Raw genomic sequence first — 24582 nt, 5'->3', positions numbered from 1 at the left:
CCAGACTTCCCCATCCTCATGAAGCTGCCCCTTGTCCCCAGCCTGGACACCGCACTGTACCACAGCCCCCATAGCTGGAGAGGTTGCACACCTGCCCGGCTCTCCCAGCCCCCCCACCTCACACCTGCTCGGCTCTCCCAGATCCCCCACCTCACACCTGCCCGGCTCTCCCAGCCCCTCTACCTCACACCTAGATTTAACTCCACACACTCCCTCACACCTGGGCCTGGGGAGCAGCCCTGCACGTCATCACTGGGTTTTAGAGGCCAGGATGCTCTCTCATAAATGATGGCCTTAAAGGAGATCTGAGGTCCTGGAGCCCTTATCAGTTAGGCAAGTGAGCCCCACTGGGACAGGGTCCCCAGAAAGAAAGTGTCCTGGTGGCTGGATTCCTGGTGCCACCAGAAGCTCCATCACCACAGCTGATGACCTCAGGGCACCTCTTGTGCTCTGGGCACGAAACCAAGTACTCCCTGGGTTTTTCATTATTTTATTTAAATTACACAAAACCAGGATACAGACAGAGATAGCTGGGCTCTGGGAACGGGGCTGAGGATGAACTGATGGGAGGTGTGTCCCTGATGAGGCCTGGGCAGCTGTGGTCAGGGCTAGAAAGGAAGTGCCTCCCAACAGCTGTGCGGGCTGGGCTGGGCTCCAACAGCCACCCCTGGGGGAAGGGGCGAGTCACGCTGTGGATGGGATGTGAGCCCCTAGCCGGTCGCTCCAAGCAGACCCAGAGTTCCTGGATGGTGGTGGTGGGGGCCTCTCACGGGCAGCACTGTCTTCCCACTGACGGGGTGTATATGTGTTTAAGCATCGAAACAATAAACAAAGGAGATGTCCCAAATCTATGGATTCTATAGGAAAAGATCATATAAGACTTTGAAATAGGCAAGAGAAGATTTCTGATTGTCCTTGTACTGGAATGCCAGAGCCCCTGGGGACGACCTGACCTCGGGAGCCTGTGCCTTTGTCTCTGATTAGGCTGTTCTACGACTCCATGGAAAGAACAGTTAAACTCTGAGAAGGGTGTGAGCAAAGTGCTCATTTCCTGGGCACAGACGGACACGATTCCTGTGCATGGGAATGCAAATGGTTTTTGTCAGGCAGGGAACGCGAATTTCTGTGGGTCAAGTCCTCATTTGCATTGGTTGAAAGTAATGAGTTAATAAAATCTTTGACATATGTTCACTGTTTGTATGAGAGTCATGATTACACCCTCTGTTAAAATTTATCCTTGAACAGTTTGGTTAAAATCCCAAAATTCCAACAGCGTTTTTATTTAGAGCAAAGACGATTCTGCACTTTAGATGGAATTGTAGAGGGCCAAGAAGAGGCAGGTTACTCTTTAAGGCGAACAAAGTGGGAGAACGTGCTACTCCAGAAATGAAGCCTTTTTATAAAGCTAGAATAACTACTACAAAGTAGGGTGGAGGAGGGACTGACGACGAGATACACCAGAAAGTCCACTCTTGTAAGAACAGGTGCGAGTTGGCAGAGAGGCGCTGTGGGAAGCGGAGAGACGGTCTTATAAGTAAGGGCTGCTACAGACATACGTATGGAAGATGGAACTATAACATGTTTAAAAGATGAGGCTTCCAAATGTTGGGATCAAAAGATTTCCTAAACAAGACAAAGTGAGTGCCAATCCTAAAGGGGAAGATAAACAAATTAGACTGTTTTACTTTAAAATGTAAGACCTTAGATCATAACACGTTGCTGCTGAGAACGGGGAAAGGTAACCCACAGAAGAGGTAACACCCCTGCACTTCGGGGTAGGTTTTAGGATCAGCCTGCCCCTGCCTGCAGAAAAGCCTGTGTGGAGGGGGAGATCTGGTGAGGATGGAGAGTGAAGACACAGGCTGGAGCATGCTTTCGAAAATTTGAAATAAAATCCAGAAGAATCAGCCAGAGGATTTACGAGTAGCTGCCTCTGGGGCTCAGACTAGGGGTGAGAGGGGATGGCAGGGAACTGCTGGTTTCTGTTACGAGCCTTTGCTTAAGAAAAAAGCCGTCTTCCTCTACTGAGAGCATCGAATCCAACCAAGACAAATGAAAGGGTCGTGTGGCACTGGGCAGAGGCAGCCGCCTGTCCCTCCCACCTTCCCGGGACAGTGGCAATGCTTCCTTCCTTCCCCGCACAGAAAAGCAAGCTTCGCGTCATGCGAGGAAAGCACCCAGTTCTTACGAGTGCTGGCTTGGGCCGGGTCCTTGGGTTGCTAAGGTGACATCAATATATGGCTCGGGACAGGGTGAAGAGGTGTAGGGGAGGTTGGAACAGGGACCACTTTGGAAAGGAAGGGGATCACCCAGGTTAGGCATGTTTGGGGGCACCCATGTGTATGCCGTGGCAAGGTCATATTTACTCCACAATGGCTGGTTCTCCCTTCCTGGCTGTAGGTGTGGAGAGTGGCTGCCCCTCTCTGGGAGTTCCACCTGCTGGCCCAGCCTGGAGGCTATCCCTGGAGACCAGAGGCCCCAGGAAGCAGGCAGAGGAAAGCCGCCCAGGTGCACGGTCACACCACGTGGAAAGACCACTGCAACCCACCAAGGTGCCCAGGGCTCCGGGTCCTAAAGAGGCACAGGGCTGGGGCACGCACCTCTAAGATAGAGATCCACTTCCCCTCAAATCATAGGACAGTCTCCTCTCCAAAGGACAAGGGGCATCGGGGCATCGGGTGCAATCAGTCCCTTGCAATCCCCGGACATTCTCGTCAGCTGAACCCCAGGCCTTTGAGAACATCGACTCTACTGGTGCCTGCTATGGGTGCCCGAGTCTCTGGAGCTATTAGGATGCTCCAGGTATAGGTGCCAACATTAGACCTCATTGACCCACAAATCCGGCAGCTCATCTGGTCCAGCCCAAGCGCAATGGTTCTGCAGAGACGGGGACCTCAGGGCAGCCGGAGGCCATCACACCCCCCGGGGCCTCCTGGTCTCGCCTCTCTCGATCCAGTGAGTTCAACTGGAGAATCACTGGATAATTCCCTCTGAGTCCCCCCAGGAAGACGTGTGGGACTCCTGCCGCAAAACACTGAGCCCTGCCTGGCATCAGGGATAACCCGGGACACTAAGAAGAGGTGTCCGTGAACCCCGCGGTGGGAATGGGCAGTGCCGACTTCCAGGTTTCTTGCTCTGGCCCAAGTTAAGAAAGGAAGTAGAGCTGGTGTTTGTGGAGAAGGGGAGGTGAGAGTCTGGCCTGCCCTGTAGGGGCCTGACTGTGGGTCTGACCCTTTTCTAGTGGTCTCATGGCTCTAGGGTCCTCAAAACCACAGGGGTGGCATGAGGAGCCTGTGCTGAGAATGTCATGGGGGGTGAAGCCAGAGCCGCCCAGGTGCTACCTGTGTGCTCCCCGAGCCCACACCTGCACCCTCGCCCACACCCGCCCCTGCCCGCCCACGTACCAGCCTGCGGATCTCCCGCTCACACTCCTTCTTGATGCGGGTGATCTCCTCCTGGTGTAGGTGGTACACACTGCGGATCTCTGCGGCCTTGATCTTGTCCGCCTGAATCACCAGCGTCAGTGCCTCCTCCACCTGCCTCTTGGCACCCTTCAGCTCGGTGATCTCCTGCTGCATCTTGACCTTCTCCACCTCGAACCCCTTCTTGGCCTCCTCCTTGGCCTCGGACAGCAGCACGGTCTTGACCTTGTCAGCGCCACCGTCACGCAGAGCACTGAGCAGTGCCTGCAGCCGCTGGTTCTCGTTGTCCTTGATCTTGATGACCCTGAGCAGCTCGGCCTCATGCTGCCGCAGCAGCGTCTCACGCACGGCCTGTAGCTCCTTCATCTTCTCCTCGTGCAGCTTTGTCTTGAGCTCTGTGAGCAAGACTGCAGTCTTGTGCTGCTCATGCTCACGCACCTGCCGCAGCTCCTGGTTTTTCTCGCGTTCCACTTTGCTGACCTGAAAGACAACAGCGAGACCGACTGTGGCAGGAGCTCCAGCCATGTACACACTCACGCCTGAATGTGTATTTGGGAGGAGCGTCCATGATGCACACTCACACATCTGAATGTGCATTTGGGGAAGATTTTTTTGAAACTTAGGGGTTATCTTCCATTCTGGAGTCACCCCTTAACAAACATGGCTACTAAAACCTGGAATCAAACCTGACTGGTGGAGGGCAGGAATGTGCACTCGTCGCATCCACAGGAGAACCCTCAGAGAGGACACTCCAGCCTGGAACACGAGACCGCGGACACACTCAGTCCACGGAAGTCTGTGCACCTCATCCAGGATCAGGTCACACAGGGGAGGCAAGACCGTGGTCACCTCCCAGGTGGATCCACCAGGAAAAGGGTGGGACTCTTCCCCTTGGACATGGCCCACCGAGGAGCGGGCGGGGGCTGCCCTGAGTTGGGACGGGGCTGTACCCTGCAGTGTCCCCAGGCAGCTCCCGCTCCGTTCCCTGCATTCCCACCCACATGGCAGGAGCTGCGCTTGTGTCCCACGATGTTCTTGGCAAACCTGGAAACAAATCTGAGCCGCTGAGCCATCTGGGTGATGTCTGAAGGGAACGCTGGGATTTTTGACTCTGGGCCATGTGTTTTCATCCAGGTGCTCAAACTTTTGTCCATACCGTCAACCATCCACAAAGTGGCAGTGGGTGCTCAAAGTCCATTTATGGGATGAAAAAGTGGCTGAAATCCGGATTTGCCCTGGATCTCCAGCAGCACCCTGGCCCCCTTCCCTGCCATTTCGTGACTCTGGTGTCCCTACCCAGCTGAGCGGTTAGGCCCGTGGTGGACTCCTGCCCACTTCATAGCGTTTGGGTCCCTGGGAGATTGCTCTTGTGACTCAGGGTTCCCACTCACCTGGCTGCCCATGCTCCCCACAGCCCCCATCTTCTGGCCTCACAACTCTGGGTGCACCCACAGCCCCCATCATCTGGCCTCACAACTCTGGGGTGCACCCACAGCCCCCATTATCTGGCCTCACAACTCTGGAGTGCACCCACAGCCCTGCCCTCTTCCCTCTGTTCCTTCCTGGGCCTCCAAGACCATTGCATGCTGCTGGCCCCCAAGCTCTCATCACTGGCCCAGCCCCCTCTCTGGAACTCTGGGGGCCAGGCCTTGGTGACTGTGAGGGTCCTGTGGCCTGTATGCGGGGGGCTAGCCTGCGAGGCTGCCTCTCCGGGACCCCTACTCTCTGACCCCTCTTGGGTCCAGCCAGTGGGTAGCCCCAACAGGACACAGGGAACATGACCACAGAGACACCATCAGCAGGCCCAGGAGGTCCGTCTGTGGCCCCCACTTCTGTTGGGAGGTGGCCCTGCTCCCCAGGCCGCATCTCTCATAACAGATGCCCCCCTTGTCCCTACAGACGCAGGATGGAGTCAGCTGTGTCCCCACTGGCCCCGGCTCTTCCACCTCCCCCGCCTACTCAGAGAAACAGCCCCTGGGTAACCTCTTGGCCATGCCCCGGGCATCATCTGCTTCCTGCCAGGACCTGAGGAATACAGCCACACAAGGGACAGCTCACGTCTCATCTGTCCAAGCAGAACTTTCCGCCGCAGCCCTGCTCCCAGGCAATGGCCCCTCTCAGCCAGAGCCTCTGCTCTTGGCTCCCATCCTTCCTGACGTCCCACTCCCAACCGTCGGCAAACCAGTCAGCTCCCGCTGTGGGTACCCCCAAGCCTGCCACCTGCTCTCCTGCCCAGGGCCATGTCCTCTTCCAACCCACCTCCCCCCGCTGTGCCACAATCCCACAGAAGAGGGGTCCCTTGGAACATAAAGCTCAATGCTTCAGCCCCCTGGGGACCCTCAGGTGCACTTAAAATATAAGCAGGGTCCTCGCAGGAGCCACAGGACCTCATGCCCCATGGAAAGGGCACCACAGAGAATGAAACGCAGGTTCCAGCCCCCACACCCATGCCCACACCCTCTCCCACATTCACACCCTCATCCACGCTCTAACCCATGCCCACACCCTCACCCACGTCCACGCCCTCACCCATGCCGTGAACTTGGCATTTCGTTTTCTTGGCAACTCTGAACTTGGCATTTTGTTTGCTTCCCCCATAGCTGTAGGAATTCTGATCCCACAAAACCTGGACCCCCGACTCCTCCCCGGCCGGATGCCCTCCTACAGCACGTGGCATGGCCTCTGAAGGTTCCTGGTGTCATCTCCTCCTGGCCCAGCACAGTCCGTCCCCACGCTAGGGCTTCTGTCCCTGCCTTCCCAGGCACGCCGATTTTGTTACTTTTTTTCACTTTCTGCACAGCGATGATCACTCCGTAAAAGTGCTTATTTCTCTCTTTGTGACTGTCTTGTCTCCCTCCCTTCTGGAGGCTGCCTGGGGTTGCTGGGGGAGGGGTTACTGGGGGACAGGTGGCTGCTATTTCCCCATCAGGACATGTGGCACTGACTCATTCTGCTGCTACCTGGCTGGCAGTCCTCCTGTCCTGCAGGGCTCAACCCTGAGCCTTCCTTTTGGTCCACCCAGACCCCACAGTACAGAGAAATCCCAGCCACCACGCTCTCTCCGAACCTTGCTCGAGACCCAGAGATTCCACAACCACACACAGGCCCAGCAAGCGTCATTGGTCCAGCTGAGTTCTGCCGACTCCCAAGAGGCCGGAGTGAGCAGACACGGTCCTTACTTTGGCTTCTACTTAAGGTGGGACCTCCTGCTTTTCCAGTTCACACCGAGTTCAATGGTAAAAAAGCGAGATCTTCCAGGGCATTTCTATGCCACTTGGGGGTGGGGACTGGTGAGTCCTCTCCTCCCATGCCGAATCCCCTTTACTCAGGCTCCCAAACGTGCGTGGTGTGTAAGGGAAGGAGGCTGGGGAGGCTGTTCTGCTCACCGTGCTTGTGGGGCTGTGGCTCGGGGACAGGAGGTCCAGTGCGAGGCATGGCAGAGCCAGAACACTGTGCCCAGAGCCCAGCTTGCCCCTCCTCCAACCAGGCAATGATAATTTCACCTTCATGAAAACTTGAATGGGAATCAGTAGAGAAAAGAAATTAGGCAGCATGTGCCACCGAGATGGGGTCAATGGTGCTGAGTCTGGTCTCGAACTCCCAGGCTCAGGTGATCCGCCTGCCCCTGCCTCCCAAAATGCTGGGATTACAGGCGTGAGCCACCCCACCAGCCCCTTATATCATTTTATTGATGTCCTTTAGTTCCTTTTGAAACAGCCCATCATAGCTTCCATCTGTTTTGGAGCATTTGTCCGGTATAGTTTCATTGTCTGTAGGAATGCTTTTCTACTTCTTATTTCTTTTTGTTATAGTAACTTGATAAGATTTATTTTCCTGTTGTTCACTTCTGTTATTCCAGTCTTCCTGAATTTCCCTGAAATATCTAACTGGGTTCTGTGTCGTGTAATCACTTGTAATTCCACACAGTGAGCTCTGGTGTCTATTCTCACACCTCTCCTGGGATCCACAAGTGGGCCAGATGTCGGTGAGTTGTGGCCATCTCCCCACTGTCCCCCCCGGTGAGCTGCAGTCATCTCCCCGGCATCCCCCAGGAGCCACGGCGCTGCTATTTGCTGCCATCTGAGTTAACAACCACAGGCAACCAGAGACTGGTAAATCTGCCCAGGGGATTGGGGACAGGCCTAAAGCAGGAGACGCCTTGTGGGGTGGAAGGGATCTCTGGGCAGAGGCACAGGGTGGGGGCAATTGGGTGCTGGGCTGTTCTTCATCTCTTACTCCACAGGACATTGTAACATAGGGCCAGGGTAGAGAGTCACTGTTTAAATAGAGCACCTAAAGTCTGAACCATTGACATCTGAGGCTCCACCCTTAGAAGTCTAAGGGGTTAGGGAGAGCTGGCATGGAGCTGCGAGGTCCCAGGGGATGCAGGGGAGACCCACAAGGCCTGCTGATTGCTCAAGCCTTACTCATCCTGTTCCCCTCACCCTACTCATGTGCAGATCACACACATGCACGCACACACAGGCACACACCACACACATATACACACGTGCACATACACATGCACACACGTGCACACACCACACACATGCACCCACACACATGCAAGCATCACAGACCACACACCACCCACATGCACACACCACCCACACGCACACACACCACACACATGCACACACCAGACACCACACACCACACACATACACCACACACATGCACACACCACACACATGCACACAGGCACAGAGGCACATACCACACACATGCCCCCACACGTGTACACACACGTGCACATACATGTGCACACCACACATGTGCACACACATGCACAAACATACATGCCCCTCCACATGCATGCACACACATACACACACGTCTGCACACACATACACACGCACACATACATGCACAGGCAGAGACGTGTACATGCACACCTAATGGGGCTTGGAAACCTTGCGGTTTAGGCCATCGGGGGCTCTGACATGTGTGAATGAGGCATTTAACCAAAGTCGTTTCTGAAACATCCACTAAACCTACTTCTGAAAGAGTCAAGGATGACATCTCCTTCCTCTCACACCTGCCCAGATTGGGTCCCATTTTGTGAGCCCCAATGTGCTTTTCCGCCAGTTCAAAACAAGCACCACCTGATCTATGGGACACCAGGTGTTTGTGCGTGTTTCTGACGGATGCCCCATCCCTCCCTTAACCAATGGGCTTGGGCAGCCACACTGGTGTGGCCCTGTCCAGCTGCAGGGGTGAAGTGGGGGTGAAGCAGGGGTGACCTGGGGGGAAACCAAGCCAGGAACCCGCAGGTAGCCGCAGGCCTGGCCACCCTTCAGGGGTAGAGTCCGGACAGCATCGGGACAGACCCTGAAAGGTGGACAAGAGCTGGAAGTGTGGACACTGGCCAGGCCCCGAGGCCCACATGTGGGCAAGGCCACATTTTCCAGTGGACAAGGCCCCCGTGCAGCGAGCCCAGCCCAGCCTGGCCACCCAGATGCCTCCATCCTACACCTAGAAACAAGGTCACCCACGTCGCCTGCAGACCTGTATTTCAGCAGCGACAGGCGCCACTATTCTCCCTCCCTGGGTCAAGATCGGCTTCAACCCTCAGGCCAGACCTTGCCACAAGGATGGACCATTCCCCACTCGTTCGGGTGAGATCCAATGACCAGCACAAAGTGGCACAAAGCTGGCGCTCCCAGGACAGGTGGCCACAATGCACAGTCCTGACCAGGCCACACCTGGGTAAGGTCCTGAGGGACACCTGAGCAGAGGTACCATTCAGGCAAACCTGAGGTCACCGTCAAATCTGCAAAGCACTGAACACCCGAGCAGCAGGAACCGTTCAGGCAAACCTGAGGTCACCCACTGGAATCTGCAATGTGCTGAAAGATTTTATCAGTTGTTATTCATGAGAATTGTTGGCATCTGAATCAAAAATACATTCTGGGCCGGGCGCGGTGGCTCAAGCCTGTAATCCCAGCACTTTGGGAGGCCGAGACGGGCGGATCACGAGGTCAGGAGATCGAGACCATCCTGGTTAACACGGTGAAACCCCGTCTCTACTAAAAAAATACAAAAAACCAGCCAGGCGAGGTGGCGGGCGCCTGTAGTCCCAGCTACTCGGGAGGCTGAGGCAGGAGAATGGCGTGAACCCGGGAGGCGGAGCTTGCAGTGAGCTGAGATCCGGCCACTGCACTCCAGCCCGGGCGGCAGAGCGAGACTCCGTCTCAAAAAAAATAAAAAAATAAAAAAAAATTAAAAAAAAAAGTACATTCTGGAAGTTGAGATTGTGTTGTTACTGTTTTACACCGTGGAGAAAAGGCACTTCTTCTAACAAGCAACAAAATAGCCCAGCAAGGGCCCTGTCTGGGGTTGTGGGAGGACATGCTGTGGGGGTTCTACATTCAGACCACAGTGCCGAGACCCCCTGCCCACCATGGGCCAGGTTCTGCTGCCAAGGGCCTTGCTCTCCCACTCCGGGGAGTTTCCAGCACATCCGGCCCAATGCCCGCTTATGGCTGCACATGGCCATACTCATTTATGATGTCGCCAAATGTTCACGGCTCCAGTGAGAGCTGGAGGACTGCTGAGCCCTCAGGGCTGCTCCAAGGTTGATAGAATCTTAAATGAAATGGACAAAGGTCCTTTCAATTTTTTTCACGAGTAACTTTTAGTCAAACCACATTTCTACTAGAAACAACATTTTTCTCTACAGTCTTATTTCCAGAGAAAGTTTCTTCCGCTAACCTCCAACAATTGCTCTAGAATTTGGGGTCCTCTTTGGAGACAACTATTTAAGGACTATTTCCTTTATGCAAATGACAAACACTGAAGGGGAACACACCAACCTCCTCTACCAGGCCTGTCCTGCTGTCACCGAGTCACAGGTCAACATCTCTATTTTAAAGCAGCCGTAATGTCCCCTGAGATGACTCCAGGATAATGCAAAAAACTAGAGTTCAAGATCAGGGCTGTGGCGCCTAGAAGGGCTCAGATGAGTGCAGCTGGGCTGACAAGCGGCTGTGGGAGACCTCCTCTGGGCCGCTGGTGGGATCCCAGCCCAACGGTAGCAGGGGGCCCAGAGTGCCCCTCTGATCACAGAAGTGTACCACTGGCAGGACCCCAGCCGCGATCGCAGTGACCCGCCAGGGTGACCCCAGCTGCGATCGCAGTGACCCGCCAGGGCTGGAGCTAGCTGCAGAGCCGGTATATGAACGGTGCTCAGCGCTAATTTGAGCGGATTGGCATTTGGCAGCTCGGGGAAATGTTTATGGAATCGGAGCCGCACCAGCCAACACTTCATGCATAATTCACCCTCACCCAGATCATGCAGCCACTCACCACGCTTTTCCCATGTCATGGAAAAATATGTATTCATTAGATTGGTTGAATGCAGAAATGAATTCATTGAGGAACGCTCCATTCAAATATTTTTTAAATCACTGGATTTCTATATATCATCAGCAAATAATTAGGAATGGAAATATCAAATGTACCATTTATAATGGCATCCAAAAAATCCAACACTTTTGAATACGTGTTAGAAAACGTGCCCAAGACCTCTGTGCTGAAAACTACCAAGTATTACTGACAGGAATTTAAAAGCATTTAAATAAATGGGAGAAAATATCATACTCATGAATCCAAAGACTCAACATTATAAACATGTTTATTTTCCTCAGATTGATCTATAGATTCAATGCAATTCAATGTATAGAAGCTGTTATAAAAATGCAAATCTCCAAATGGATTCTAAAATGTAGATGGAAATGCAAAGAACCAAGAGAGAATAGAATCCAAAACAGACTATCAGGGAGCTTCCGTGACTAACAGCCAACTCTTGCTGTTCGGGCACGGTGGCTCATCCTGTAATCCCAGCACTGTGCAAGGCAGAGGCAGGAGGATGGCTTGAGGAGTTCAAGACCAGCCTGGGCAACACAGTGAGATCCCATCTGTACAAAAAAAAAATAAATAAATGAAAAAATTAGCCAGGTGCGGTGATGCATGCCTGTAGTCCCAGCTACCTGGGAGGATGAAATGGGAGGATTGCTTGAGCCAGGGGGTATGGCTGCAGTGAGCTATGATCGCACCACTGCACTCCAGCCTGGGTGACAGAGTGAGATCCTGTCTCAAAAATAGTAAGTGAACTTTCGCCGTGCTACACAGAAGCCACCACCATTCATTTTTTTCTCATGAGTCTAGTAGTCAGCTGGAGTCAGGTGGCCTAGGCTGGGCTCAGTGGGTACCACGTGGCACTTTTCCTGGGACTGGCCACTGGTCTAGACACAGCCTCCTCACAGAGAGGACAGAGGTGGAGGAGTAAGCAGGGGACGCAGAGGGCCGGGCTTGGGCCTGGCCCAGGTCACTGCTGCACTGACCAGAACAAAGCAAAGCTCTGCAAAGTCGCACGGCATAGACATCCTCCCGGAAGAGGCGAAGGACTGGCCGGTAACTCTGACTATGACACAGGCTCACACACATGGCCACGGTTTTATTGGAAAAGAGAAGCTGCAAGTGCAGCGGGTAAAGCCTTTTTCACAGGAAAGGTGCCAGGTCCGTCTCATATCCACAATCATATCCTACTCACGTCATGTGCCAAAATCAATCCCTGCTGGGTTTCCGACTTAAAATTGAGAGGTAAAACAACACAGCTTCGAGAAGAAAACATAGGAGAGTGTCTCCATGACCTGGTACAGGTGAAGATTTTCCTCAACAGGAAAACACCACAAAGCCCTGCTGTCCCTTTCCCAGGCTTTTCTTAGCCTGACAATGAGGAGTTCCTCTATTAGCAAACATTCTTCCTCAATGAGATTCTAATGGCTGCAGGGCAGTCTGCTGCGTAAACACAACTTAACATCCTTAGCAATTTCCTCAGGTCGGGACAGCCAGGTGGCCGCTTTGTTCCTTATCATTAGCAGAGCTAAAACCAACACCCTGTGTATCCGCTGGATTCCGCTTTTCCTAACAGTGGAGTCACTGCCACAGAAGCCTGGCAGCATCTCAGGGCCGTGCACTGGTGGCCAAGGCACCTGCAGAGAAGCTTCCAGCAGCTTCTGAGAGCATCACTTCACCACCCAATCAGCGACCCCAGGGAATCTGCCGAGTATAAAAGCAACCGGGTGCGTTCGACTTTGTTTTCATTTGCACGTCCTTAAATAATACTGCTAATGCTTTTGGCCATTCACAGATCTACCTCCTGAGCTTTATCACAGAGTCCTGGGAGGTGCAAGTTGAATCCCCTAAAGCAGGCCAAGAGTGGCTAGTAAGCCCTGAACTGAGGTGACAACTGCTTTCAGACCAGGGACATACAGCATCCTGGTCACTAGGTAGGTGTATTTCTTGCACATTTCAGTAAGTCACGCTTTAGAAAGTGGGAAGGTCACAGTCTTTCAAACCCTAGCTGTGCATGTTCTCTGATGAGAACTGTCTCTTTCTGAGGAGTAGGAAAGAATGGAGCAGCCAAAGGGGGCAGAAGGGAAAGACAGAGGGAGTGGGGAGAGGGGATTCACAGCCAGGCAGCGGGAGGCTGACCAAGCAGCGGCAGCCGGGTAGTCGGACGCATCCTCCACGTGAGCCAGTGTCGGAGGGGAGGTGGAGAGCTGCTCTGTCCAAGGAGACACGTGGCTGTGGACAAGGAGAGTCTGAATCCCAGATTCTTTATGAGAACTACTTCCCCACTCCTAAAGGCTCAGAACATTCAGGTACCCACAGTAACAAGCAGACAGTCCCCAGGGGAAGGCAGAGACTTTTTTTAAATGCAAGACATTCATGTAAATCAAAAGAGCCATGTGGGACTTTGTAGACGAAAACACTGAAGAAAAGAATACAATTGAACAAAATAAGGAACCAGGAAGAGAGACCTTTCTTAAAACCTAACAGCCCAAAAGAACAGAGGCGAGATGAAATGTTCTGGAAGCAGACGTGAGGCGGGTGAAGGCCAAGAGCACGGCCTCCTCGCTGCCCTCTCTGCGCTTCCCAGCTGACGAGCCGAGTGCCCAGGGCGGGTCCCAGCCCCGTCTCCCCTCGCGCTGTTCTCCGGGCAGCATCTCCCACCACCCGGAGACCCTGCTCCCACACCTGAGACCCATGTGCCCCGCGGGACAGTGGCCACCTATGCTCACTGCCAACATGGCAGCCCCGGCCTGGATGTTGGTGTGAGGCTCCAGATGCCCTGTCCCATGCAGAATCCTTGATGTTCTCCGGCCCCCAGTGCCCATTATCCTCGCCCAGATGCCACCTCAGCAAAGGGCAGCCCGGCCACTGCTGCTCAGACCCGAGCCTGGAGCACCCCATGCACCGTCCACGCGCACACTCTACCCCCACCTGCCCACACCTCCTGGCCCCTCTCCCCCGTGTCCCAGAGCCGTTCCACACACTGTCCACCCACAGACTCTACCCCTGCCTGCCCACATATCCTGGTGTCTCTGCCCTGTGCCCCTCCACAGCTGCCACCCTCAGCCACAGCATGAACCTCTGAGCAGCCACCTCCCACTGCTCTCTGCTCCCCTCAGCCCCTCTCACAGCAGCCAGAGGGTATGTTTAAAACGTCTAAATATTTTAAATAAACGTATTTACAATATATAATATGCAAATAGAAGTCAGGTCATGTCCAGCTTTAAGGCTCCCAGAGGCTGTTGGCCAGGCCTGGAGCATGGCCCAAGCTCCCTGCCTTGCTACGGTGGGACGCCCAGTGATCCGGGGAGGCTGGCTTTCCTTGTTGTTCCAGCATAGTGATCAGTAACCCCCTTTCTCCCTCCAAAGTGTCCCCATGTGGACCATAGGTTACTAGGCCCCCTCCTGCCCCACACCTGCATGGACCTGGGGCCCATGGCCACCTTTGCCGACCTCTCCTGCACCCTACCCATGAGGGCTGCCCCTGCCCTGGCCTTCCTGGTGCTCCAGGTCACACCCATGCCCATTCACCTCATTTCTACCTGGGCTCTAGCCCCACCTGGAGCCTTCCTGTGCTCATGGGGGGTCTCTGCTCCAAAGCCACTTCCTCAGCAGTGACCCCAGCACCACCCACTGTGTCTGCTGGCTCTGCCACCCCTTGCCTCGGCCCCTGTACCCATCATTGCTGTCTCCCTCCACAGGCCTGCAGGGGCACAGCTGCCCGCCCGGGACACATTTCCTGTGGGGGCAGGAGACCGGAGCTTCCATGGGGTCTCCCACCTCTAAGCAGGCCCCCCAGTTAGAGCCGGGATCTTGTAGGACTTTCCGGGCACCTCTGAAAGGTGTGACTGCTGTGAATTTTCTCTGCTCCCTGCACTGGTTCCTCATCAAGCATGCAGTTCCAAGAGGCGGGGCTCAGCCTGCAGGAGGGTGGGCAGTGGCCAAACCCTGGAACAGGCATCAGGGGCCAGAGCTGCAGCCTTCATGTCCACGACAAAAACATGGTGACTTACATCCTCACAACATGTACGGCTCTTCCCCACTTTAAAGGAGCACACACTGCACCTTCCTCAAGACAAGCTCAAGATAAGGCCGAGTTCACATCCCTGCAGTTCCTACGAGAGCCCTTCCTGTGAGCCCCTCCCCTTCTTCACTGGGAAGGGTCCCATCTCACTAGCCCAGAGGGCTGGCACCTGGAGAAGGGTCAGCTTTTATTTAAAACATTTTATTTCTGACTTGTCAAATCTCAGTCTGCTCAAATCTTCCTCGCTGATCGATTAACCATCGGACTGAAATCCGAAATGCTTTTTCCAGAACTCACAGGAACCTTCTTTTACCCTGAAAATTGCAGCCCGAAAAATCTGATGATGCAGTTGCGGAATTCTGATGATTCCTGAAAAAGAGATGAGCTCCCCAGTGCATGGCAGCCCAAGACCGTGGCAGAGGAACAAGCAGCACCCCCTCCGTTGGTTGCTCAATGTAAACGGATTTAATCACCATGTGAGAGGAGAGCACACCTTCCCATAACCACAGGGAAACTGCACAGAAGGCAGGGCCCATCTATCGGTGGGCCCACGCTGGGATCCGGCCTCGGGAGCTGCGAAGGCTCAGGCCCTGCTGGAGGCACCGGCAGCCCAGGAGCACCTGCCCATGCCTGAGCTGGTGGAGGCCGCCAGATGCCGCCTTGGCCACCAGTGGGCTGTGGGAGCTTCCAGGGCACGGCTGGATTCGACTGGCTTGGGGGCTGCCTGTCCCCTCAAGGCTGCAGGAGGCCAGTGGAGCAGGTCAGTCTGTTCTGGGAATGGCTCCTCTGGCCAGTCACTGATTTCCCTCTTGAGGTCCAGAACTGGATTCTCCCCAGTGGGTGCTTCTGAGGTATCTGGATCTGCTGGAAATTAGATAGAGGCTCCGGTTCCACAGCTGCAGGTCTAGTTACAGATTCCTGTCCTGGGGTTGTAACGACGATATTACTTTTGGCATGGACACAGTAAAGACTTCAGAAGCATTGATGCTGACCATTGCAATGACTGAATTCCTGTTTTCTCTTCCCTGCTTGGCCATGACTTATGCAAGTGTTTTGCAGATCAAGAATCCCCATGTTTGTGGTAGAGGCCAAGATGCTGTGTGAGCTGCAGAGCTGCAAGAGCCCAGGGGCCCCTGAAGGCTTCCCATGGTCCTGTTTCTAACCATGAAGAAGCTACAGCCTCGAGCCCTTCCCAGCTCAGGAAGACTCGAAGGTCAACTCAGATGGGATAGTCCATTTATGGAATGGAGTAGGGAGAAGAGAAAGCCCAGGTGGGAGCTGGAAGAAAAGGAGCCGGAGGCTCCAGGTCCTCAGGATCCTCAGGGCCCTCAGGTGCAATGAACTGAAGTATGATTACCGTCGGTGAGACCCTTGCTGTCATTGTCAGACCAGGAAGATGCCCGGGCGCAGGGGGCCCAGACCTCTCAGCGGGCATGCAGGAACAAGGGCAGGCAGCTGGGGGGAGAGCTTCTAGTTTGCTTATATTTGAACCCAAATGAGGTAATTTTTTAATTGTGGATGGTGCCTATCTGCCTGTCTGCCATATTATTTTCTGTGTGCACACGATCTTTTTTAACCTCGAATGCTTTTAATTTAAAAAATTTTTGTTTTTTGAGACAGTCTTGCTCTGTCACCCAGGCTGGAGTGCAGTGGCACAATCATGGCTCACTGCACCCTCGACCTCCTGGGCTCAAGTCATCCTCCCACGTAGCTGGGACTACAGATGAGTGCCACCATGCCCGGTTTTTTAAATATATATATGTGTGTGTATAATATATATACACACGTGTATATATGTACACATATAACATATACAAACATGTGTGTGTGTGTATATATGTATAATTTTTTTTTTTTTTTTGGTGGAGACCAGGTTTTGCCATGTTGTCCAGGCTGGTCTCGAACTCCTGGGCTCAAGTGATTCTCCTGCCTCGGTCTTCCAAAGTGCTGGGACTACAGGTGTGAACCACTGCACCCAGCCTTGAATGTTTTAAATGACGCTTGGCTGGGAAGGTCCAGGTTTGGCTTGGAGGCACCAGTGGGAGACAGGACCAGGTAGGAGAAGAGCAGGTGAATGAGGTGGGGGAGAGTTGGGCCAAGGAGGCAGGGGAGGGAGGAGTTAGTGAGTTGGGAGCAGGGTCAGAGAATGCTCTGGGGTCTTGGTGGCCCAGGGGCTCTCTCTTGTCCAAGGCGCCACCTGTGTCCCACCCATCGTTTTTCCTCTCCAGCCCCATGCTTCAGTTAGCTGCACACCCTGGAAGTTGAGGAGACAAAGAATAGTTATTTTCTGCATCTCCTAGAAGCTCCTTTAATGTTGGAAATCCACTGTCCCCAGGACTGGCAGGATGAAAGGGCTGGGAGAGGGAGGGAGCTGGCCAGAGGAGCTGGTGTGGGAGGGCAAGTCCACGATGCGGTCGCTGAGCAGCCCTGGGCGTGTTCGATGCCTCCCCATGCCTCCCGGCAGCTTCTGCTCCAGCAGGACCAAGGTCCTGGCTCTGCTGCATAGTGAGGTGTGAAAACCCCAGCCTAGAAAGAACCCCCTGGCAGAGATGAGAATATTTCAGAGTCCTTGGCTAAGCCCGGATAACTAGGTCTGCAGGAAGGAGCAGCACCGAGTCACCATCTTGAACCCCAGTGGTCCCAGAGCAGCCAGCACCTTCCCACCGGTGTGAGCCAGCGGCAAGGACTCTGCCCCCACCTGGCTCCTGGAGCTGCCCTTGGGAGCCAGCTGGACCTCCCTGAAGGGCCCTCTCTGTTCTCCGTGGGCCCTGGGGACGTCACTGTCAAACTGCAAACATAGACACGTTCTGGCCCAGCAGTTTGGCTTGCAAGAACGTCTCCTACAGGAATTCTTTTGCATGTGGTTCAAGACCCACATACAGGGCTGCGGTATCAGCCGAAAATCGAATCAGCCTGGATGCTGTCAACAGGCCTAACACGGTGGGGCACGTGAATCACATGGACGAGCTTGTGCCAGCTGCACTGTTCCACGTGGAACTGACTCCAAGAGGCGCTGTGGTCACCTGGCAAAAGGGAGTTGCTGCCTGTGCGTCCAGCATGCTGTCAGTTATGCTGGAGGAGGCGGGGCTCAGATCGCTTATGCAGGAAACCATGACATGAACTCTCTGGTGAGGGTGTCCAGGACGAGGAGCTCTGAGGCAAACAGGCTTCTTCTCTGTTCCTTTCCTCTGGTGCCTTCTGCACGTTGTGCCAAGAGGGAACATCCTCTCCTCCAGGTACAACTAAACACACCCCGCAAGGTGCCCAGCGGGTCTGGGTTGCAGCCATCAGACACCGGCCCTGGAACCCCTGCCGGCACCTGGAGAGCCCGCAAACCTGGCCTGTTGACCATCAAGGAGCGTGTGTCCCTCGGGGCATCACAGATGGATGTGTTTTGGCAAAACTGCACGAAACATCACATGATGCTGCTGTAATTGGGTGGACAGAGAACCGGGAACTAAAGCTGGGATGTCCACATGTGGTGTTCGTGTTAAGAAGATAATTATTGGCAGGGGGCAGTGGCTCAGCCCTGTAATCCCAGCACATTGGGAGGCTGAGGCAGGAAGATCGCTTGAATCCAGGAGTTTGAGACCAGCCTGGGCAACACGACGAGAACCAGTCTCTACAAAAAAGTAAAAAAAAAAGGCCGGGCGTGGTGGCTCAAGCCTGTAATCCCAGCACTTTGGGAGGCCGAGACGGGCGGATCACGAGGTCAGGAGATCGAGACCATCCTAGCTAACATGATGAAACCCCGTCTCTACTAAAAAAATACAAAAAAACTAGCCGGGCGAGGTGGCGGGCGCCTGTAGTCCCAGCTACTCGGGAGGCTGAGGCAGGAGAATGGCGTGAACCCGGGAGGCGGAACTTGCAGTGAGCTGAGATCCAGCCACTGCACTCCAGCCTGGGCGACAGAGTGAGACTCTGTCTCAAAAAAAAAAAAAAAAAAAAATAGCTGGGCATGGTGGTGCACACCTGTGGTCTCAGTTACTTGGGGGGTTGAGGTGAGAGGACTGCTTGAGCCCAGGAGGTCGAGGCTGCAGTGAGCCGAGATTGCACCACTGCACTCCAGACAGGGTGACAGAGTGAGACTCTGTTTTTTTTTAAAAAAGATAATTGTCATACTTTTACTCAATAAAACAAAGGGTTTCATTCTCCCTGTGCTCTTGACAAGTCATCTCTTCTTCCACCAGCAAAATGGGGAGAGGGAGGACGACAGCCATGTCTGAGGCTCGCCGTACAGCCTGGTCTCTCCATTTGGGGCAACTCCCCATTTTCGGGGGTGGGGGGCATTAGCACCCTGACCTTGTGCTCCTGCAGCAAGTTTGGGCCTCTGGGCATTGCTGTTTGCGATTTATGGGCACCTGGCACAGAGCAGGTGCTGGACGCACATTTACTGACCATGTCCCCATGCCATCGGCCTTCTGGTACCCTAGAAGCGAGACTCTCTCCCAGCTGTGCCCGGGAGCCTCAGCAGCACTCCCTCCTCCAGGCCACAGGCAGGGGGCGCTGTGTTCACCCCCATCCTACAGAGGAGGGAACTCAGGGCAGGAGGGGGAGGAATGGGGGCGGGGCCAGATGGTAAATAGTTTAGGTTTTGTGGGTCAACTCCGAGGATAATATGCAAATGAGCAGGTGCAGCTGTGGGTCTTTTTTTTTTAAATCATTTTTATTTCTTGAGAGACAGGGTCTTGCTCTGTCACCCAGGCTCAAGTACAGTGGCACAATCAGAGCTTACTGTAGCCTCAACCTCCCAGACTCAACTAATCGTCTCGCCTCAGCCTCCTGAGCAGCTGAGCCCACAGGAGCACACCACTGCACCCAGCTAATTTGTCCATTTTTTTTGTAGAGATGAGGTCTCCCTATGTTGCCCAGGCTGGTCTCGCACTCCTGGGCTCAAGCGATCCTCCCGCCTTGGCCTCCTTATGTGCTGGGATGACTCACGTTCTAATACAACTTTCCTTGTGGTGTGGGCACCAAAATCTGAACTACACGTGATTATCACGTATCACGAAACATTCTTCTTCTTTTGATATAACAAGGAGGTGAAATCACAGGAGGTTGAATAAGTCAGAAGTTAAGCACCAGCCCCAGATAACCCGATTCCCCTCCACCAGGAGACCACGCAGCCCCCGAGAGAGAGGCCTTTGCTGGGGAAGAAGCAGGGAGGGAGGGAACTAGGGCCCAGAGCAGGGACACCATCCACGCGTGACCCAGGCCCTTCCAAGCCCGCGGCAGGCACCTGCCTTCGTGCCCAGCCCCTTCCTGGTGCTGCCTTCTCTCCAGATGCTCTCTCCTTTGCCTTCTCCTTCCAGGAGCCCGGGCACACTTCTTAGTGGCTCCTGGGGACCAGGAGATGGAAAGGAAAGGGCAAAGGTCGTGCTGGAGGTGGAAAGAGGCTCAGGCAAGGGTGGCCCACCCTAGGGCTTGGCCTGTCCTCTGGTCAGTCCCTACCCCCCGCTCCAGTCTCCCCCCACCTTGGCTGCCAGCACAGCTCAGCACAGCCCAATCTTTCCCGAGGCTTCAAGAGCCCCCAAGTGCTGGGCATCCAGCCAGAGGCCATCGTGGGCCTCCCCATCCCCTGGGCTTGCCCCTGCATCTCCGCGTTTGGTAACAGGCGCTGTTCCTCCAAACCTGGAAGCTCTAAACCGATAGCCCGTCTTTTTCCTTTATTCCCATGTGAGAGCCATACCTGCCCACTCTGTTTCAGGTCAGTTCCACCATGGATGCCGCAGTGGGAAAGTCAGCATCCTTTCCAGGGACGGCCCCACTAGGCACAGACCCTCAAGGCCCTGCGGCCCCAGATGGGAGGGCTGTCCCCGCGCAGCAGAGGACATTTTCTGTGAGCTCACCATGGTGTGCGGCAACCACCATAGCACCTCTGCCTACAGAGCCCTCATCCAGTCTCCCACTGCCTGCCTCCCCCACCCCCAACCACGTGGTCTGTCCCAGGCAGCCTCTAGGACCGGGTGCGGGTTTCCACAGGGACCTGGCCAAACCCACTCTAGGAAGAGCCTCTGGGCCCCGGGGGAGGCGGGAGGGAGGGACATTCGAGGCTGGGGTCTGGGGAGAGCCCACCTTGCTCTTCTCCTGCTGCAGCTCGATCTGGATGTCTGTGAGCTTGGCTCGAAGCTCCTCATTGGCCGCCTGCAGCGCCGCGAGGGCCTCCGCCTTGTCCCCCTTGGCCCGGCTGCCCATGCCTCTCTTGGACATGGTGAGGCTGGATGGCCGGGGGGATGCTCAGGGGCAGGGTGCTCTGGCTGGGCTGGGCTGGGGGTGGCTGGGGTGTCCACGCCAAGCTCCCAGCAGGTGTCACCCGGGCTGCTGCTGTGCTACATCTTCTCATTCACCTGGAGGGAAAGCACACCGCGTGAGCAGCCCCTCCGGAGCCTCGGCCTGGAGCTCGGGGGCTCATGTGCGAAGGGGGCACACAGACCCCCTACCTGCCCTCATCCCAGCGCTGAGGATGCCACCTGCACTACGCAGGCCAGGGAACCAGCCCCAGACCTCAGAGCCCATCGGCCCGCCATATGGTGCCCCCAAACAGCGACCCCACATCTAAGAGCACATCCCTGCGCCTAGCATGGGATGAACACTCGGCACAGGTGAGGGAGTGGGCACCCAGCTTCGAACTCAGAATTCTGTACATGGCTGTGAGACCACACTGCAGCCACAGTGAGTATAAACCATGAGTTCTCCAACAGCAGAGGGACCCCGTGACCGGCTCCTCCAGAGACCCGAAAGCTGCACCCAGGAAACGCCCAGCAGTACTGAAAGCAGGAACTGGAACAGAAGCGCATGCCCAGCTCACAGCAGCACGATCCAGGTAGCCGCACAGCGGAGGCAGCCCGCGTCCATCGACGGAGGAGTGGCTACACAAAACGCGGAATATCCATGTAACAGAATATGATCCAGCTGTAACCAGGAGGGAGATTCGGACACACGCTGCGACAGCAGGATCCCCGAAGGCATTAGGCTGGGTGAAATGAGCCGGTCACAGAAGGACAAACCCCGCATGATTTCACATATATATTCAGGATCTATAGTCGGCAAACCCAGGAACAAAGTAGAATGGTGGCTGCCGGGGCTGGCAGGAGAGGGAATGGGAGCTACTGTTTCATGGAGATGGATTTTCTTTCTTTTTTTGGAGATCGGGTCTGGCCCTGTGTCCCATCAAGGGGAGTGGCTGTAAATACACAGGAAGCTTCACTCCCTCGCCCACTACTTGCCTCCTGCTGTGTGGCCCGGCTTCGAACAGGCCACGGACAGGCACTGATCCATGGCCAGGCACCAGGGACCTGGTGTAGGCAACCAATGATCTCCACTGGTCACAGCAAGTCCTCCAGGTTCAACCCCAGGGAAGCTGCTCACTGTCTAAGAAGGGGTGATTGGACGAGGCTAGTGGGATCCTCACAATCTCCTTCTGTGCTGCCAGGCAGCTCCCCCAGCTGTTCCTCTCCCTCAGAGGCTCCCCCCCACAAGCTACTCCTCTCCTCCGGTTGCTCCTCCCCTCCAGCCGCTCCTTTCTGCCTCTGATGTTCCTCTCTGGCAGCTGCTTCTCTACCCCAGCTCCTATCACAGATGTTCCTCTTGGCTGCCTAGAGGGGCAAGGACCCCTGGTGCTCCTAACGGGTCCACCGGGCTCCTCTGTGGCTCTCCTGCTCCCAGGGCCTCCGTCTCTACCATGACCAGCTTTCTCGGACAGAGGGAAAAAAGCACCTTTCCCTCTTATCCTCGTTTACGTTCTGCTCTTGTCACTTGTTATAGGGCAGTGAAGGCAGCCAGGATGGAAGGGAGAAGCAGGCAGATCAAACATGGGATCTTCCCCTGTGAACACAGCCCCCATCCCCCCAACTCCTGCTCCCATTTCCTGATGATCACAGGCCCACCCCACACCCACATCTCCTCTCCCGGTGAACACTTTCCCCCACCCCACTCCCGCGTCTCCTCTCCTGGTGAACATGGGCCACCATCACTCCTGCATCTCCTCTCCAGCCTGGTGAACACAGCCCTCCCCTACTCCTATGTCTGTCTCCAGCCTCCTATTGATCAGTTCATAGGACCATGGGAGGGAGACTTGGGTATGGGTCCTGCAGTTTGATGAAGACCAAGCTGTGTGGGTGTGGGGCTCAGAGACCAGTGGAGGTGGCAGGACGGGCAGGTGGGAGGGCCACAGGGCAGCCAGGTGGACTTCCAGGGGTGAGCGAAGATGGCTTCACAGAGGGAGAGTGAAAGGAGGGTCGGAGGTGACCCACCGGGAGGCGATGCAGACACCAAGGAACCACGAGGAGCCTGCGTGGCTGAAAGGTGAACTGGGAAGATGCTGGACGTGTCTCACCCTGCAGGGCCACCGGCCTCCACCCGGACAGGGAGAAGGGCCCAGCAGGGTGGATGTCAGCCCTGCACATGTGAGGCGGGGGCTGAAGGGACCAGGCTCGGGCAGACGGCAAAGTTGGAAGCTGTCATGGGGTACAGAGGGAGGAAGGTGCCCTCAGGATGCCACTCCAGACTGAGGGGGTGGACTCATGGACGGGGCTGAGGCTATGCCCACGTCGCCCCGCGGACGTCACCAGAGGCATCTTCATTTACAAAGGAGAGGGTGCTCACCGGGCCCAGCACGCTGCCTCTCCCCTTTCCAGCTCCGTCCTGAGGACAAAACCCCAGGCAGCTTGGGAAAGGCCTGAGAAGTGTGCAAGAAGAGGGGCTTGAGGAGGAGGAGGAAAGGGGGCTTGGCTGGCCTTGCTGCTGGAGAATGAGAGAACATGGGGCGGGCACGGACTCCTAGAGATGGGATAGGAGGTTCTGAAGGTGTTTTGCTGTCTCTTGATAACAAGCTGCTCTAAAGAGATACCAGCTGACCCTTAAGTGAGTTTTAGTGACTCCTGGCCCCAACCTCATGAGCGTCAGGTGGGCTCCTGGGGACTCCAGAACTGTGGGCCCACCTCCCACTGTCCCCCTGGGGACCCTCCAGGGGGATGAAGACCCCCTTGGGGAAGGGCCGGGTCCTGTCCTGTGCACTCGGGTTCTCTGCCACCACAGGTGACTGTTCTGGTAAACTTCCCACCTCCACACAACGGTCGTCTTTCCCACCTCCAATAACACATTCCCACCACCTCCACTAACACATTCCCATCTCCGATCAAGTCCTCTTAGGGATCCGGTTTCCTAGCCCCGGGCCACCACTGCCCTCTCCTGGCCGCACCACGCTCTGTGCGGTGCTCACTGACAGCGGCAGAAACTCGCTGCCATCCGTCTGTCGTAGGGCATTGAGCCTTGAGGAAAAGGGAAAATAAAATCTGGCTGCCAGACAGCTGTCATTCCCATAGCTTTGCTACTGAAAATAGATGAAGCGGTTTTTGAAAGAGAATCCGTTGTAAAGGGTCATGGTTGCTAATACACAAGGGTCGACATCTAGACCCATCCCAGGAGCTAATTTCTAATTAACCCACTGTTCATAGCATTTAGTTAATTTTGTTTTGGGGAGACTTCAGCGCTGGGGCTGGGGGAGGGGGCTCCTTGCTCTGTCACCCAGACCGGAGAGCAGCAGTGCAATCACGGCTCGCTGTAACCTCGACTTCCTGGGCTCAAGCAATCCTCCCGCCTCAGCCTCCCATGGATGGATTTCCAATTTGGAGGAGGGAAAGTGGGAAAGTGTAGAAAGTTAAAATCTTGTCTACATTGCAGAAAAACTCCCCATACTGGCCTCCCTCCTCCCGTCCCAGGCCTGGGACTGCCCAGCTCCTCCGAACGGCTTCAAGCTCACTCTGGGTCCCACACCGG

At 55.2% G+C, this 24582-nt stretch overlaps 1 protein-coding gene across 1 annotated transcript in view; it reads right to left on the bottom strand.

Moving 5' to 3' along the window:
• JAKMIP3 (Janus kinase and microtubule interacting protein 3) overlaps positions 1 to 21015 on the bottom strand; it is a 66572-nt gene extending 45557 nt beyond the window's left edge. The window contains exons 1-2 of the mRNA XM_011941961.1: positions 20881 to 21015; positions 3405 to 3902 (exon numbers count right to left, since the gene is read on the bottom strand). Of these exons, the coding sequence (XP_011797351.1) occupies positions 3405 to 3902; positions 20881 to 21015 (633 nt within the window). The remainder of the gene's footprint in view (positions 1 to 3404; positions 3903 to 20880) is intronic.
• Positions 21016 to 24582: the final 3567 nt, after the last annotated feature.

The sequence above is a fragment of the Colobus angolensis genome, unplaced genomic scaffold (genome assembly GCF_000951035.1).
Source record: "Colobus angolensis palliatus isolate OR3802 unplaced genomic scaffold, Cang.pa_1.0 Scaffold204, whole genome shotgun sequence".
In the NCBI taxonomy this organism is placed as follows: Eukaryota; Metazoa; Chordata; class Mammalia; order Primates; family Cercopithecidae; genus Colobus; species Colobus angolensis.
Note: the sequence above shows the minus strand (reverse complement) of the source record. Positions and strands in the feature narration are given on the sequence as shown.